Raw genomic sequence first — 16,281 nt, forward strand, 5'->3', positions numbered from 1 at the left:
ATACGGCCGCAAAAGATATTTCTCTTCTGCGGTCTGCCATTTGTGTATCGTAGATTAAGCAAAAGCATGTCGTAAAATGGAATTTAACTATTTTTTATGGCATACTTTGCACTCCCCATAAATGAGGAAAATTTTTACGGAACAACTTGCAACCTATTTATGATGCTTGACATTGTAATCGTTGTAAAAAATAACATTAATTCAATACACCTTAAATTCAATTCTGAACATTGGTAATTAATTTTAAAACAGGCCTAAAGGTACATAGAAGTCTTACTAATACTAGATATCTTAACATATTGTGACCTCTTCAGAGGGACAAGGAAAAAAACCAAAAAAGAAAAACAAAAAAACAAAACTTGTGTTAAAAGAGTTACGAGGCTCTCAACTTTTATACAGGAGTTTAACCCATGGGATGTGCTCAACTTATATAAAGCTAGCAGTTGTTTAACAGAGTCCCCCAATAAAGGAGACTCATCAGCACAAACATGCATGTATAACTATATTAATCCTAGTAGTCTAACGAGTTGAGTTCATATCTAATTTGTTAAAAATAAACAAATGTCCGTAATAATCTTAATTCAGATATACAATTAATATTACAGAATGATTATGGAATAATTGAAATAGTTGTATTATCGATCAGACTAATGAGACTGAGTCGGTAGGCCAACAATAAACGGAAAAACAAAATTAGTACGACAAAAAGAGTTTATTCCTATAGGAAGGTTGCATTTAGATTGGAATCCTAATTAGTTATGGTCCACATTTAAGATTGCATTCAGTCCTTGCTTAGGATTGAAAAGGAGTTCTGTACAAACCTGAGCTCTGTAACATATAATAATTAAGACGTTGTAGAGGTTAATTTGTCTTAAAACTACTTGTAGAGATATTAATTCAAAGAAGCTTGCAGGGATAAAGATGAAAAGAAGTTGCAAAATTGCAAACTGTGTATGGAGGTGTGAGATTTATGATGAGGTAAAAGCTACAAGGCTAAGGAAGTGATGAAAATCGATCATTACAGTACCACTAAGAGAAGATAGAAGAGGATGAATCGAGAGGTCGACATTGTTTTCTGCATATCACGGGTTTCATGTAAACGTCTAAACCTAGTCAAAGTTTGTGTGTGTGTCTATATATATATATATATATATAATATAATATAATATAAATTTCTCAATGCCCTTTGTCACTGATCTAAGGCATTTTTTCTATTTTTGACAGGGGATCTAAGGCCTGTTTGATATGCGTTATATGGATTATGTAATATGAACATAGCTAATTAAAGAGAAAGCGCTGGTTCTCTTTTAATGTGATTATTTCTTCCTGAAGTTTATCTTTGTGTTGGCCATGCATGTGATCATTGTTTTCGATGCGCATGTTAATTGAGAAAGAACTATTAAAAGATGAAATTGAAGGGGGCAAAAAGAAGAAGAAAGAAATTTGAGAAATGAAATCATTACAAGCTCCAACTTCTTTGTACATAAAGACGACTACGCCGAGGTACTTGAGGTCATTTTACACACAACAGTACTCGATCTCTTACAAACAGCAAATCCAAAGCAAGATCTACTAATAATTGAAAACACTAAACCAGAATTCTAATTGATTACATTACCAGAACATGCATGGTGAGTAATCATTATTCGACACGGAGATGATACGAGACACACAACTAGGACTGGTGATCAAGGCGCGCAATTACCACCTGCTTAAAAGGTAGCTGTTGTTGGTGATGATGGAATCCAAACTAGATGATTTCCAGGGAAGAAATGGCACACTGGTGAAGAAGCACCAGCCTTGATTCCCAATAAGCTAAACAAACTGTGGTTAGGGTCCCAATCAGAAGTGTCCATGTGGCAAACAGCTACGGCTTCCACCTTATCTCCGTTCTCGCCTCCCAGTGAAACCTTGAAGAACTTGGTATCGTTCTCAAAGTGGTGGCAGAAGAAAACAGCATAAGGATAAGGGACCGGGTGGCAAAAGACCATTTTGGAAGCTAAGACTTGTTTGGGCTCATCCAAGATAGTGTACTTTTGTGTGATGGCAGTTGAGGTTTCTGGGTGGGTGGTAGAGAGAATATTGAAGTTGACCCCTGAACCAATGATTTTTTGAACAAAATCTATCATGGATTCTAGAGAAGTAGCACAGAACTTCGTCTCCCCCTTAATGGGTTTCAGTTCGCACTGGTCGAGTGTCCAGGCCATGTGTTTTGCATCACGAGAGTCGCGTGGGGTTGAGAAGAGTTGGAGAAGGTGTGGGAGCTGTGATGTTGAAAATGGAATAGAATCGGCTGTTGCTTTAGGCAAGAAACGAGAATGGTCTTGTTTGGGGAAGTTGAGTGGCAGTGCATTCCCTTTGTAGAAATCCTCAAAAGTAAAAAATCCTTGCTTGAGTGCCTCAGTATGATCCAGGGAGGATGATGAATGTGCATGCATATGATCATGATGTTGATGTTCCATAGGTAACTCCTTACCCGAAACCACATCCTTTGCTCCATTTTGGGAAGGTGGATGTGCATGCTTCTGATGTTCGCAGTTTTTCGCGCCTTGTGCAGAAATATATCCGGTTATATAAGGCGCCTCTACTTCCTTCTTGCCCTTTGTGCCTTGTGCGGAAATATATCCAGTTATATAAGGCGCCTCTACCTCTTTCTTGCCCTTTGTTCCTTGTGCGGAAATGTATCCGGTGATGTAAGGCGCCTCTACCTCATTCTTGAGCTTTGTGCCTTGTGCGGAAATGTATCCAGTTATGTAAGGCGCCTCTACCTCCTTGCCATTTGTGCCTTGTGCAGAAATGTATCCGGTTATGTAAGGTGCCTCTACCTCTTTCTTGAGCTTGCTGCCTTGTGCGGAAATGTATCCGGTTATATAAGGCGCCTCTACCTCTTTCTTGCCCTTTGTTCCTTGTGCGGAAATGTATCCGGTGATGTAAGGCGCCTCTACCTCCTTCTTGAGCTTTGTGCCTTGTGCGGAAATGTATCCAGTTATGTAAGGCGCCTCTACCTCCTTGCCATTTGTGCCTTGTGTAGAAATGTATCCGGTTATGTAAGGTGCCTCTACCTCTTTCTTGAGCTTGCTGCCTTGTGCGGAAATGTATCCGGTTATGTAAGGCGCCTCTACCTCCTTCTTGAGCTTTGTGCCTTGTGCGGAAATGTACCCTGTTACGTAAGGCGCTTCTACCTCTTTCGACTCCCTTGTGGTCTTGTAACCAGTTAGGTAAGGCTCCTCTACCTTATTCTTTCCTTCTTTCGTTCCATACTGGGTATTGTAGGAAGCCTCTTTGTTTTGATATTGTGTTATGTAAGGTGCCTCTACATCTTTTGTGCTCTTGGTGTCTCGTTTGGAAATGTATCCAGTGATGTAAGGCGCCTCCACTTCCTTTGTGCCCTTCTTGTCTTGTGCGGAAATATATCCTGTTATGTATGGCGTCTCTACTTCCTTGGTGTTGCCTTCCGCAGAAATGTACCCGGTTATGTAAGGAGCTTCGACCACTTCCACTTTGCCTTCTTCTGTACCATACTGAGTTATGTAAGGAGCTTCGACCTGTTCCACTTTGCCTTCTTTTGTACCATACTGAGTTATGTAAGGTGCTCCGACCTCTTTCATGTCTTCTTCGATTCCATAACTAGTAATGTATGGTGCATCTTCTTCTTTTGGCTCCTGCTTGAGTACATTCCTTGCTCCATTGGCCTCACGACACTAATATTTCAAAGAAAGAAATAGCAATGTTTAATACATGGTTATCAAAGTTCAAGTTCTTTCGACCCTGAAATATTATTATAAATCTATTCAGAGGCATATCAGTAGTGCTGGATATATAAACTCAAGTAATTAATGAACAAAGTTTTTATAAATAAATTAGTGCATTACATGAACTTGTAATAGAGAAGCTGGTTTCGCAGCTGAATGAGTTGCATGCCTTAATATATATACTATGTATTAATATATATGTGTAAGTGGTTTTTACTACCTCATCTTCTTTATGATATGACCCGAATTATATATGGATGTAACCTCTTGATGTCAAATTCTCAAGAAAAAGAAGAAAAAAAGGTGCCATGCATCTTATGTTAAACTTTTAATGTGGTCTCACTTCTATTATATTGGAAACCTATTTAAGTGGTACACAAGGTTATAGGTCTCACTTCTTTTATAGATTTACATACTCAAACAAAACTAGTACAAATAGTTCAAATTAATTCAATGAAGTACATCCCTCCCAATGAATCCTATTTTTCTTTTGAACGGGTAAAATATTAAGAACGTACATTTATTTTCCACAAAAAAATCTATACATGAATGTACATGCACTATGCACTACTACATTAGTGTAGATTAAATAGTAGTTGCTAACTAAGGCAGATATTGAATGGAAAGTAATGTGCATGCATAGTTGCTACTAATTGCTGTTAAGCTTATGATATAAAAGCAGCTAGTAGTCTAAATTAGTGAGATAACTGATGATTACCACTACTAACAGAAGGTAGAAGCTGATGATGAATCGAACGCCCATCTTTTGTTTTCTGCTTTAGGCTTTTTCTGTGTGGCTCTTTGTCATAGTTTAAGGGCTTTTTATAGGCATCCAAGATGTTTCATTGGTATTAATTTATTGGATAATTGTTCTTATCGATGTGAAAGCAAAAAAATAATGCGACTATGCAAGACTTTTCTTTGGATACAATTATGCAATATGCCCGTAATTTATGGTAGAATAAATGATGGTGGATGAAAAATTGGTTAAAAAGAATTTCAATATATAAGAATCATTTGGTTATTATTCTAAGATCACTTGACTCTCTTTATCAGATCATAGAGATTATTTCAAAGTAGATTCTAATAATACTATGTTCAACCTCTTTTATTCCATCATCAGTACCTTCATTGTCAATTCGAGATATAATAAAAATGAAAATAAGAGAAATTTTACTGCTATGTTCTGTATTTTTCAATTAGTAAGTGTCCTTTATTATCAAAATTAACGTTTGAAAAATTCAAAGCAGCACTTGATGTGTGAAATATCATATAAAATAGAAAAGTTTTTAAAGAGTCTGACCTAAAATATTACATTGCCTTGCTAATAAAGCTTGTTAAACAACGGAGTTTCACGCCTCCAATACTCTAAAACTTAAGTGGTGAAAAATTATAAAAGGTATTACTAAATTTGACATGTCCTAATGTGCTTTGTTCGTAGAGTCATCCACTCCGATTGTTGAAGAGGGGAATTGCCCCGTCTGAGATTTGTGGTTACTCTTTATCTCTTTGTGCTCTGGATTGCGACACTTTTCATCGTACCTCCTTTCAAAGTCGGGGTATTAAGTTCGTTGTTTCTTCGTATCTCCCATTGATTTGCATGTCTAGGTTAGTCGTTTCTTAGTTTGGAACAAAAATTGTAGCATCTGGTTCCATCACTTCCATGTCACCTAAATCTAATTGTCTTGACTATTGGCGACAAAGCTTTTGAGCCATATATATGGACCTCTCTTAGTAGGGATTTGGATGTCAATCCAAAAGATTAGGGATGGTAATAGGCTGTGGCGGGAGTTAACTGTCGATCTAAGCAAAGCCGGTTGGCACGACCATGTTGTGGAGGACATAGAGTCGTTGGTTGCGGCTAAATGGAGCGGTGCAACCCTATCTGGGTTACATTACTTTATGTAATGGGTACTCTAACAGAACTATAGAAGCTGATATTATTATATTACTTGAAGAATGAACTAACATTGTTTACTGAACCAAAAAAAAAAAAACTAATAGTTTGCTATTATTCACCAAATGAAAAAAAAAAAAAAATAAAGAAGAAGAGCCCGAGAGGAGTTTACAAACGTTAAGAATAGAAACTATGTAGGCATGCTAGTCTGCATCTCTGCATGTAGAAATAGGTGTACGTACGTAACTACGAGTATACATGTTTATCTATAAAAATTGAGCGTAAATACCAATTAGGATTAAGTACTTATTTTTTAAATATATACAAAAACTTATTCCTAATCCGTATCCCCAGAACACACATCACCAGTAAAGTACTAATCCCATAATTAAGAAGTCGTTTGCTTTGGACTTAAACCACGGGTGGAAGCTCATGAAAAGGAAACAAGATGGTAGATCCAAAAAAACGTAAATTATTAGAATGTTATCCATGACGGATATGACAAGTTTCCTAGGATCAAGAGAAAATTGGAGTAATGGATCGCATCTATCACATTTTTTAGTACCACTTGGATCCCATCAATATAGCAATAGAGATATGACACAATCACATCAAGATAGGTTAGGCTTTGTGCACATAAAGGGTGATGCAGGTGATAAAAGTAGTTTACATAATATTACTCCATACTATAGTCTTTAGTCATGAATAGTATTAGGTGAACCATTTTTTGAATATCACTTACATATAACTAATGTAGCACAATCATGTCAATTAACGAAATTCTCTAATAGATTAAATTTTATGCTATATCAGCTGATACCTAAAAAGTAGTTCACCTAACATTACTCTTTATTTATTTTTTAACTTCATGAATATTATAGTAACTAAAATCTACATCTCTTTTAGGGAAGGCAGGAGTTGAACTTTAACTTCTTCGTAGAGTTAAAAAGAATAATTCATACATCAAATGCTGATTATCATAAACGTACGTCTACGTTTATTTGATTTTAAAATTAACATAAAATTTCAAATTGTGAAACGAAGACTAATTTTCGACGTGGGAACATAATTAAAGCCATGAATGATACTGCAGTTTTATGACGTGAGGTTTCAGCTACTCATGCTTGTGCATAGAAAACAATCTCCCAATGTACTCTTTATCAATAATGCCTCTACCCAAATAAGGCTCTACTCTTCGACCAAAACATATATAAAAGAATAATACCTACTGCATTGCTAGATGTTAGAAATTAAGTAGTTCTTATCAGTTATAAACCATATTTTATACTAAAGAATTATTTGTTTATATTATTAATATTCCTTTTCAGAGGCCGGAAGTATTTTACTTTACGGCTCGAATGTTGTTGCTCTTGGCATGGATCTCGTTTGATTCCATAAAAGAAAATCAAATATTTTTTTTGCATTTTCTATGGACATATTAAAAATTCTAGTAGGGAAGTGAAACTCACACTTTCCATTTTCAGTCCACACTCCATACTCCATGTTTTCTTTATTAGTATCTTAAGTTTTGTCATTTTGTAGTGTGATTGTAAAAATATGATGTTAAGATACTAAAAAAAGAAACATATATGGATCGGAGTGTGGATTTCGCTTTCCTATTAAAATTCTCATGTTTAGTAATGCTGGACATTATAAATTTGGAAAATTTTTAATTTATGTAGGAAAAAATTGAATCACTTGAGGGTACAAGAAGAGTTATTTTGCCCCAACTATTTTATTTACTCAACGAAACTTGTTCATATCTTTGCGCTGAGAAATTTTAAATACACCCTCTCTAACTACTTAATACACATCCCTATTATTTTCTATTTCAAATTAGATTTTATAAGTAGGTTAAATGATCAAAGCAGACATTTATGTATTAGAAAAAAAATTAAAATTAAATCGCGTCTATGTTCTATTCTACAACAGACATTTATTGTATTTATTTAGGTTTTGTTTTGTATTAATTTTTTTGAATAAGTAGTTTTCATCTTGCAGACCATATTGAACAAGTAGTGCATGTTCATTTCGCATGCTATATTGAATAAATAACATTCCTATGCATATGCTCGTGCGCACACACACACACACTGCTACTAGCTTGTGAATTTTAAAGAACTTGCAAATGTTCAATTTTTTTTTTCAAATTCCAATTGATTGATGTCGTGATGGAGTTAGGATACAGCAGTAGCTCTATACAAATAGAGGACCAATACATTTGATTATAAATTGGACAATAATAGACCGAAATTTTCAAAATAAGCAGAAAACAGAAGAAAATAAAAAAAAGTTCTTTTAACTAATGTCGATGCCATTGGATTCCAGAAGTTAGCTACTCCATGAATTTAGTTGAAGTGGTACTTCATTATATTCATATCTTATGAGTTATCATTTTCACTTTTGCATTGTTAGCCTCAATATAGTCAAATAATCGAATATATCATTGTTTTAGAGATTAAAGATATTTTTAGTATTTTGAGTTGTGTATTTAGTAAATATTAGGATAAAAAATTAAATGAGTGGTGTATTGAGTATGGAACGTGTACTAAAGTAATTTAGGTGTATATTTAAAATTTCTCCTTTGTGCGTACAAATATAAAAAATTAATAAATTTCCTTTCTCAAGACCTCACATCCGCTAGTCAAACGAGACTAAACTTCATCTGTAAAAATATGCGCATCAAAAGTAGCGCACACAAGATTAAATGTGTTGTAATTGACTCGTAATCGTACGTGACTTAAGACTTAAGCCACTCACCACTCCCCACCCACTCGCTAAGTATTGTATTCTGAAACTCTAACACAATGCAGGCACAATATAATTATATATGGAGATGCATCAGATCTTAATTAATCATAATTCGGATAATCGGTTAAAAATGAAAGCTAATCAAGTGTGTCAGCTAGCACGTTCGTAGTGTATGAAACTCAGCATTTGATAGACGTGATTAATTAGTACCGTAGATTAATTTGACCATTACCAGTCAGATGATTGTGCACTAGGTGGGAGCTTATTTACTAAAGGTTCTCTTGCGATGCTTAAATGAATAGGACTTATGATTGTTGCACTGTGAGAACTGATCGAGAAATGAGCCGTCAAAGGCCCTTGAGAAAACTATCAAATGAGCAGTAACAATCGTAGTTTGCTAGCAAACGAAACGCTAGCTCCTTCTGTTATTTTGAAGGGTATATTTACTACTGTCAGAAGTAGATTATGCTCTGTCTGTCAAATCCATTGACTACTGAAGCCAGGGTAAAAGTTGCTCAAGCATGGAATGTCCTCCCTTGTTAGTGTGCTTTTTATCGAGATTACAAGGTTCCTCAAAAGGTTCTTAGGCCTAAATACTAATCCGTGCGGTGAGATCACGTTCGAACGTTTTTGCTTTCCTGGCCATCAAGAATAGATTGTGATTTAAATCCAATCAGCGTTGGCGGAATTCGATCCCGGGTTTGGGGATTCCACACCTGTAGGCTCTTATTGTCACGCCCCAAACCGGATGAGACAACGACCGCTTGCTATAAACTTAATGAATGACAGAAGCAAGCTAGGCCTAACCAATGAATTTGCATAAGAAATTCTTTAAACTACACCCTTAACAAAAACGACACAGTAAGTAATCTCCTTAATAAATAATCCTTGCAATAGAAACATAGCCACGAAACTTCGTATGGAAGGGAAATCCTAAAAATAAATAAATAAACTCTCCATGTCACAAATTGGCAAAAACGTGCAATTAGCTATTCTCACGCACCCTTCCACGCAGCTATAGCTTGGCAAGGTATTATTCTAATTCCTCAGACCGACTAGCCGCTCTATGCCGATACTTTTTGTCACCTGCTACGTCCTCTTCCTCTATATCTAAGTAGGGCTGGGCAGGTAAAACCGAAATACCGAACCCGTACCGAAAATAGGTGGGACGGGACGGTATCAAAAATATGAAAATCACTATTCGGCCCGGCCCGTACCGAACTGAATAAAACGGGACGGGATCAGTATTAATGTTTTAAATACCGAATAGCCCCGGCCCGGACCGATTTATATATATATATATATATTATATATATATATATATATATCTTGTCTGTCTTATCTTGGAATATGGGTCATGGAGACCACGTGCAGCTCCCCCTTTTCGCATCACTCCCTCCCTCTTTGTGGCCCTTTATTCCTCTCAGTTTCTTTTATAGTTTTCATGGAGACACACGCCTACTTTTCTACTTTTCATGTTGTTCAGTTGGCTGTAATTCATGGCTAGAGCCAACCTAGACTGCCTTCCAGTTCCAAATGAGAGCATGATCATTTTTTCATTAAAAAAAAAAAAGAAGCTTAAGTACCGAACCCGACCCGGGCCCGTACCGAACCTGTTCGGTTTCGGTACCGTCGGTACCACCTTTGGAAAATCAAAATCCCGTCCCGACCCATACCGAAATATATTTTCGGGATCGGGTTCGGTATCACTCAGTAACCGGCTCGTCCCGGCCCGTGCCCAGCCCTATATCTAAGAATAATAAGAGAAAGAAATATACGTCGATGAGCTCAGGAGCCCAGTAAGCAAACTTTATCTTAACTAGCTGGATCAAGCATGGCAAGGAATAAAAGAAGGAAAGACTCCACCAATTAAGATAAAAACGAAGGCTGTAAGGTAGAAAGCATAAATGAAAGCTTAAAAGTCTCATAGAATTCTTACTATATATATATAGTGTGACAAGTGATCTCAAATTGACAATGGTTAAACTATGACCACCCTTAACCCCGGTGGTTAGGTCCAATACCCACATAACACCCCGTGGTCGGGTCCAAAGTAATACCAAAGATTGATTCTGGCGCCAGACATTTCTTACCCACGTTTACCCCCGTGGTCGGGTCCATAACCCACACTTACCCTGTGGTTAGGTGTCTAAAACAACATAGTCAACCTTAACAGTACTTCAAGAATAGAGCAACAGGAGTCTTGCCGAGCTGCAAATATTGAATATACAGACATGTATGGAGTAGGCGTGTGTCTATGTAAATAAATATGTGTGTGTGTGTGTAAGTAAATTGTGCAGAGCATAGAAGTTTAGCTAACGGCATGCTTCCTTATGATAATTATATGATTATACATGAGTGCTAACTATGATTTTAGTATAGTGCAGTGCCTGTAAAATAAGGAAAACACCTCTATACTTGTAATTATGCAGAACAGTGCTTCATTGCCAAGAAGACAGTAGTCTGAAAATTCAATAGAACAAAATTGTATATCATGACTTGCATCGAACACAAAAAAAAAAAAAAACGGCATGCTTGATCCATATTAGAATTTCCAGCATAACTCAAATATCCCACACTTCCAGAAATCAAACAATTAACTTGATTCCCTACCTCAAGCTGAGCGGAAGCATTTCAATAAACCCAAATTTAACAACTGAAAGGAAACACCAGCTAAGGTAAAGATCACTTACTGTAATGTAGGCTAAGCACCCCCCTCAAATCCCCACCAACCTTCTCAGCCTAAGACAATTATATGAATTCCATGAGTAATTAATGTCATCTCCCAGAATTCATCACTAGAATACCCAGATTTGGATTTCATTGAAAGACCTTAAAATGATGGCAATTCCATATATCCAAACGTAGAATTAATCGAATGCGTCTAAAATACACAATGAAGCCTTATTAAGGGGATTTGAGCACGAATTTACCTTTGGCACCCAATCTTGAAGTTCCTCTTCTTTCCCCCAAATCCCTAACTCCGTCTTCTGTGTCTATCAAAAACCCCAACAGTGAAATCAGAAAATCACGATGGCAATAAACCCTCCTACCTAGCGGCCAAATACCAAAAAGCCCTTAAACAAGCTTTTTTTTTTTTTTACCCCGGTTGTTACACTTATCAACTCAACCACCTGTGGTGGTTCCCCTGTTAGTGTGCTTGTTTAGCTTATATATTTTCAGTTTCTGGGTTCTGGAGTTTCTCCTTCCCAGTATGTTGTTTTTTTCCTTCTTCCTTGGGTTGTTTACTGGGTTCTTAATTAATTCTTTGGAATGGCCGCTCCTTCCTCTTGGTGTATGTGTGCTGTAAATGTATTAATGTCTCATTGTAAATCATGTGTGGTGTACGCACTTAATATAATGATTTGTGGAGTAACAACCTGGATATATAAATATAGTCACAGTGAAATGCATGTGATCTGAATTTAACGGCACATATAAGTCTTTTTTCAATGACTTGATTTGTATCAAAGATAATTTATGGAAGAAAAAAAAAATTAGTCAAAGTAGAGATCATTTATCCTCTTTTATTTAATCTTTTTTTGAAGTGCCTCTGAGTCAGTTTGTATAAGTTCCGTGTTTACATATTTTATTGCCATAGTTTTAGAGTGTGTATTTTTTTTTTTGGTTTCTGTTTCTAGTGCTATCAGCGGTATGAGTATGTGAGATTATTTCTCGTTTTTTTTTTCACGATCCTATGTTAGTAGTTTTGTTTACTTTCAATAATTCCCTAATTTTTTTTAGGGACCATAGCTTTCCTATTTTGCCTACAGAATGATCGTTGATTCTACACATCTAGGTGCAAAATTCTTTGGTGTACCGCAATTGAACGTATTGGCACCAGGAACTTTGTCTGTTATTATTTTTAGTTTAGAATTATGTTATTCTACTAGGCTTCTGAAAAGGAGCGGAATTGTTTTAAGTGTAATGACACATATCCTCCCTAGTGGGAGCTATGTACTGTGCCATTCTGGCCTGTGTTACTATGAATGAAACCATTATTTAACTCAAAAAAAAAATTATGTGAGATATCTACCATCTTTCTATCATGTTTTTATGAGTATTTTATTATTTGTAACTTCCTTTTGTAAAAATAAAATGATCAAAGTAAAAAGATTGGAAATATTGTGTTCATCTATTTGAAAATCTGTCAACTTTGAATGTCATTTTCATCGAACATACTTTACTAATTAACACCATTTTTAAGGAGTTAAAGCTGTTTAATTTATAATGTAAATCTTGATTACAAGTTTACAACCAACTATTACCCGCAAACAGTTCATAATCCAAATTATGTAGAGATTGAATATATGTGATTGCGTGTTAATTTCTTTCAATATATCTTGTGAACAAGTTCAATGAGTAAAGAACCCAATGAAAGATCTGAATTTTGCAATTGTGGAAGGATTTGTTTGGATGAATTTGGTTGCTTTGAACCTATTGGGATTCAACTTGGTTTTGTGATATATCTAGGTAGTTTTGAATGCTAAATGCCTTGAACACCCTTAGAGAGATCATACAAGAACGTAATTAATTCGGATATGTCGGACTAATTATCTGGTTAATTAGTTTTGCTGCTTTTGTCCCATCTTGAGATTAATTTGGAAATTTTCAATTGAGTAGTACATGACACATTGATTTTTATTGGACAAATTACCATGCATGAAAAAGACTACTTATTGGGGTTAATATATATTGTTGGATTTTACATTGTGTTTGTATTTTAGGCCAAATGTTTCTTCGGCGCTGCTCTTTAAATACAACACTATTTTGTTTCAGGTATTATTTTTAAAGGGGATCATTACTACATAAATTGAATCAGACAACACCTTTCACACGACAGTATGCAATTTTCTGTCGTGTGATTGAATTTTTTTTTTTCAGACGTCATTTCTGTAAGAGTTGTTGTGTGATAGGGACTTAAAAATTAGTTCATACGATGTTTAAGATAAAAACTGTTGTGTGATGCTCAAAAAATTGAGCGGCAAGTTTCCCACCTTGTTAGTGGTGCTAGACCCCATATGAAACCCAAAATTTTCTCCAACTTGTATTGATCAGACGATGAGAAATAATATAACTGTGGTCTGATCAAATATTTGACAAAAGGGAGGGAGATTTCCCACCACCATTTATCCCCAACTCCCCAAATGGGGAAGTCAAGTTAACTTGGACAAATCCCAAATTTAAAACTCGTGCATTCATACCTCATTACTTTTAATTTCTGTTGTGTGAGTCCTTGTCTAAATTGATAGGGCATGTCCAAATGGGCTTGAAACCCTAACACTTAAACAAAAAAAATAACAAAACAAAACCAAAACCAAATCCTCTCTCGACACAAACCCGACCTAGCTCATCACTCCTCTCGATAGCTTCCTCACACAAACCCGACCTAGCTCATCACTCCTCTTGATCGATAGCTTCCTCTCCCGACACAAACCCGACCTCATCACTCCTCTTGAAACCTGACCTATTCAGTCGCGTCTCACAAAACCAAAACTTAGCTCATCTTCACTCATGCCTCACCAAAACCCAAACCAAAATCAAATCCAATTGAAAGTTTGATGGTAGATAGCCCTAAACCCGAAATCTCATCTTTCATTCTCAGAAACAATACCCAATACCCAAATTGTTGCTGATGATGTTCTTCGCCAGTTTCACTTGGATTTGAAAATTTTGGGAATGCTGAAGGAAATGTCGAGAAGAATTGGGGGTCCGACAAGAATTGATAAATGTATGATACATCTTGCAGATTAGATTGATTCTTTTGCTTATTGAATTGAAACCCTATCTCTAATCCTTTTTCGTTGTTATTAAGGGATTCGGTTCGAGTACTTGGGAAGATAAGGGTTCGGGTTCCTGCCTTGGGTCATTGAAAGGATCACTCAGGTAATCACCTCTCTTTCCACTTAACTCTCAATCTCTCTTCATTCTGAAGTGTTCGGATAGTTGATATTCTATGGATATGGCTAGTGAATGTTGGGTTGCATGTGAATCTGATTATTGGGTATTTGGGCAATTGAGCGGTGCTAGGAAGGTTTGATTATATATATTCTCTCTCACTCTCTCTCGATCTTAAGGTAATCTGGTGATCATATGATTGGGTTTCGTTCTTGTTCTGTGTTATTTCTTTTTCTTTATTGGGTGTCTAATATGATCATATGATTGGGTTTCTGAAATCTTTGTTTCTTAATTGCTCTTAGCTAGGTACTAAGGAATTGTGAAGGGGCCGGTTGTTTGATTTGATTGTGTAGTTTAGTAGATTTTCAATGGACACTTCTCATTGATCCATTGTTTAAGAGTGTGGGTGGTTTTGAGGGAAAACATGGTATAGCTCTGATTATAGAGTAGAAGGGTGGATTACGAGGGGGAAGGAAAAGATATAGAGGAAACGAGACAAAGAAAGAGGAATTAGAAGATTGATAATCTGGGTGGGTATTAATGATAGTGCATGTTAATGCTCAAGTTCGGCGGTAGCCGATTCCTTGTTTAACGCGGGTCCGGTGGGCGGACCGCTACTCCTAGGATTAGGTGATTCCTGTTACTGCAACACGATAGACAGGGCATCAGAGGGAGACCGCGTTGGGGGGTCTTCACTTTTCCGATGCCTAAGTCAGTCACTGTATATGCGCAGCATAACAATAAATGAGTAGTAATTGCGTAATTAATGAGGAGAGAGGAGAGAACCTTTTATGGGTGAGGAAGAGGTTGATCTTCTTCTTGTTTCCGATGTGGGACTGATGTGCTTCGATTCCCAGCGTCAGGGGCTTCTGATGCTATCTTGACGCGGCGCGTGGCGGCGCGTCAGCGGTGATCTGGGGGCGGTCCGGGGCTCGAGCGGTAGCCCGCCTGGCCGTGACTTCGCAGGTCATCCCCTTGGTGAGATTCGGTACCTCCGGCGGTACAATGAGCGTGGCTCATTATAGCTAATTATGCTCGTTCTAGCACATGTAGGTACAAGTTCCCCAAGTCCCCAGTCAAGGAGGGCAATCTTGGTTGGGGAGTTGATCAGCGGTGTGAAGCGTTACTTCCGCTAGACTTGCAACAGCATAATTAGCGTCAGTGCGTTGTCAACCATGGATTTACTGAGCAAACGCTTTATACCCTTTCGGGTGGGCCCCTGCTAGGCCCGCCAGGGAGTCCCCCACTCCCTAGCCAAGACAGACCTCCGGATGGTCGGCAAATTGTTTGTTGAGGAGAAGCTGCGCGGAGCAGAAGGTGTTGGGTAGCGAGCCCAATCTTAGTACCCAAGTGGCGGGGGTCAACGTACCTGATCAGGGTCATCGTAGACTGTTGACAAGTCCCCGTGTCCCGTAGGGACGATCTGACAGTGACGCCGCGTGGCGGTCGTTGTCAGAATGAGGCGTAGCCTCGGGATCTGCCGCTGGCGGATACCCCCCGCTGGATGCAGCAGGAAAACAGCGTCGGGTAGATCTGTTCGGCCGTGGTTACTGAGCGGAACTGTGCTCAGCAACGCACGGGGTTTGCAAGATGGAGAGGGCTCTGCCGGCAGTGCCATGTATAGCCGGGGCTGTTTTTGTCAAGTGGAAGTCTAGCGGGAATTCGCTCAGCGGACTTCGACACTTGGAGGATGACAAGCGAGAAGTTCCGCTAGCGGGGTTTCGCTCAGCGGACTTCGATACTTGGAGGGTGACAAGTGAGAAGTTCCGCTAGCGGGGTTTCGCTCAGCGGACTTCGATACTTGGAGCCTGACAAGTGAGAAGTTCCGCTAGCTAGTGTTTTAGATATAATTACACGCATATAAATGCGTATAATCAGTTTCGCTCAGCGGACTTCGATACTTGGAGCCTGACAAGTGAGAAGTTCCGCTAGCGGGGTTTCGCTCAGCGGACTTCGATACTTGGAGCCTGACAAGTGAGAAGT

General features: G+C 37.8%; 1 protein-coding gene across 2 annotated transcripts; it reads right to left on the bottom strand.

The window, feature by feature from the left end:
• Positions 1-1,451: 1,451 nt before the first annotated feature.
• LOC112173742 lies at positions 1,452-11,386 on the bottom strand. Of its 2 annotated transcripts, XM_040508059.1 has the most exons (3): positions 11,334-11,386; positions 11,094-11,142; positions 1,452-3,701 (listed from the first exon to the last, which is right to left on the bottom strand). In XM_040508059.1, the coding sequence occupies exon 3, from the start codon at positions 3,606-3,608 to the stop codon at positions 1,713-1,715; it is 1,896 nt and encodes a 631-aa protein (XP_040363993.1). In that variant the 5' UTR covers positions 3,609-3,701; positions 11,094-11,142; positions 11,334-11,386; the 3' UTR covers positions 1,452-1,712. The 2 variants fall into 2 exon arrangements, with proteins under 2 accessions (XP_040363993.1, XP_024167194.1); XM_024311426.2 differs by lacking the exons at positions 11,094-11,142; positions 11,334-11,386 and adding an exon at positions 4,471-4,550.
• Between the last annotated feature and the right edge of the window lie 4,895 nt (positions 11,387-16,281).

This window comes from Rosa chinensis, chromosome 6, assembly GCF_002994745.2.
Source record: "Rosa chinensis cultivar Old Blush chromosome 6, RchiOBHm-V2, whole genome shotgun sequence".
In the NCBI taxonomy this organism is placed as follows: domain Eukaryota; kingdom Viridiplantae; phylum Streptophyta; class Magnoliopsida; order Rosales; family Rosaceae; genus Rosa; species Rosa chinensis.

Excerpts from the sequence above, each read along its gene's own strand:
- LOC112173742 (XM_024311426.2), bottom strand. The coding sequence starts at position 4,515 with ATGGGCGTTCGATTCATCATCAGCTTCTACCTTCTGTTAGTAGTG. Across the intron at positions 3,702-4,470 it reads TCTACCTTCTGTTAGTAGTG|TGTCGTGAGGCCAATGGAGC; the intron begins GTAATCATCAGT and ends TTGAAATATTAG.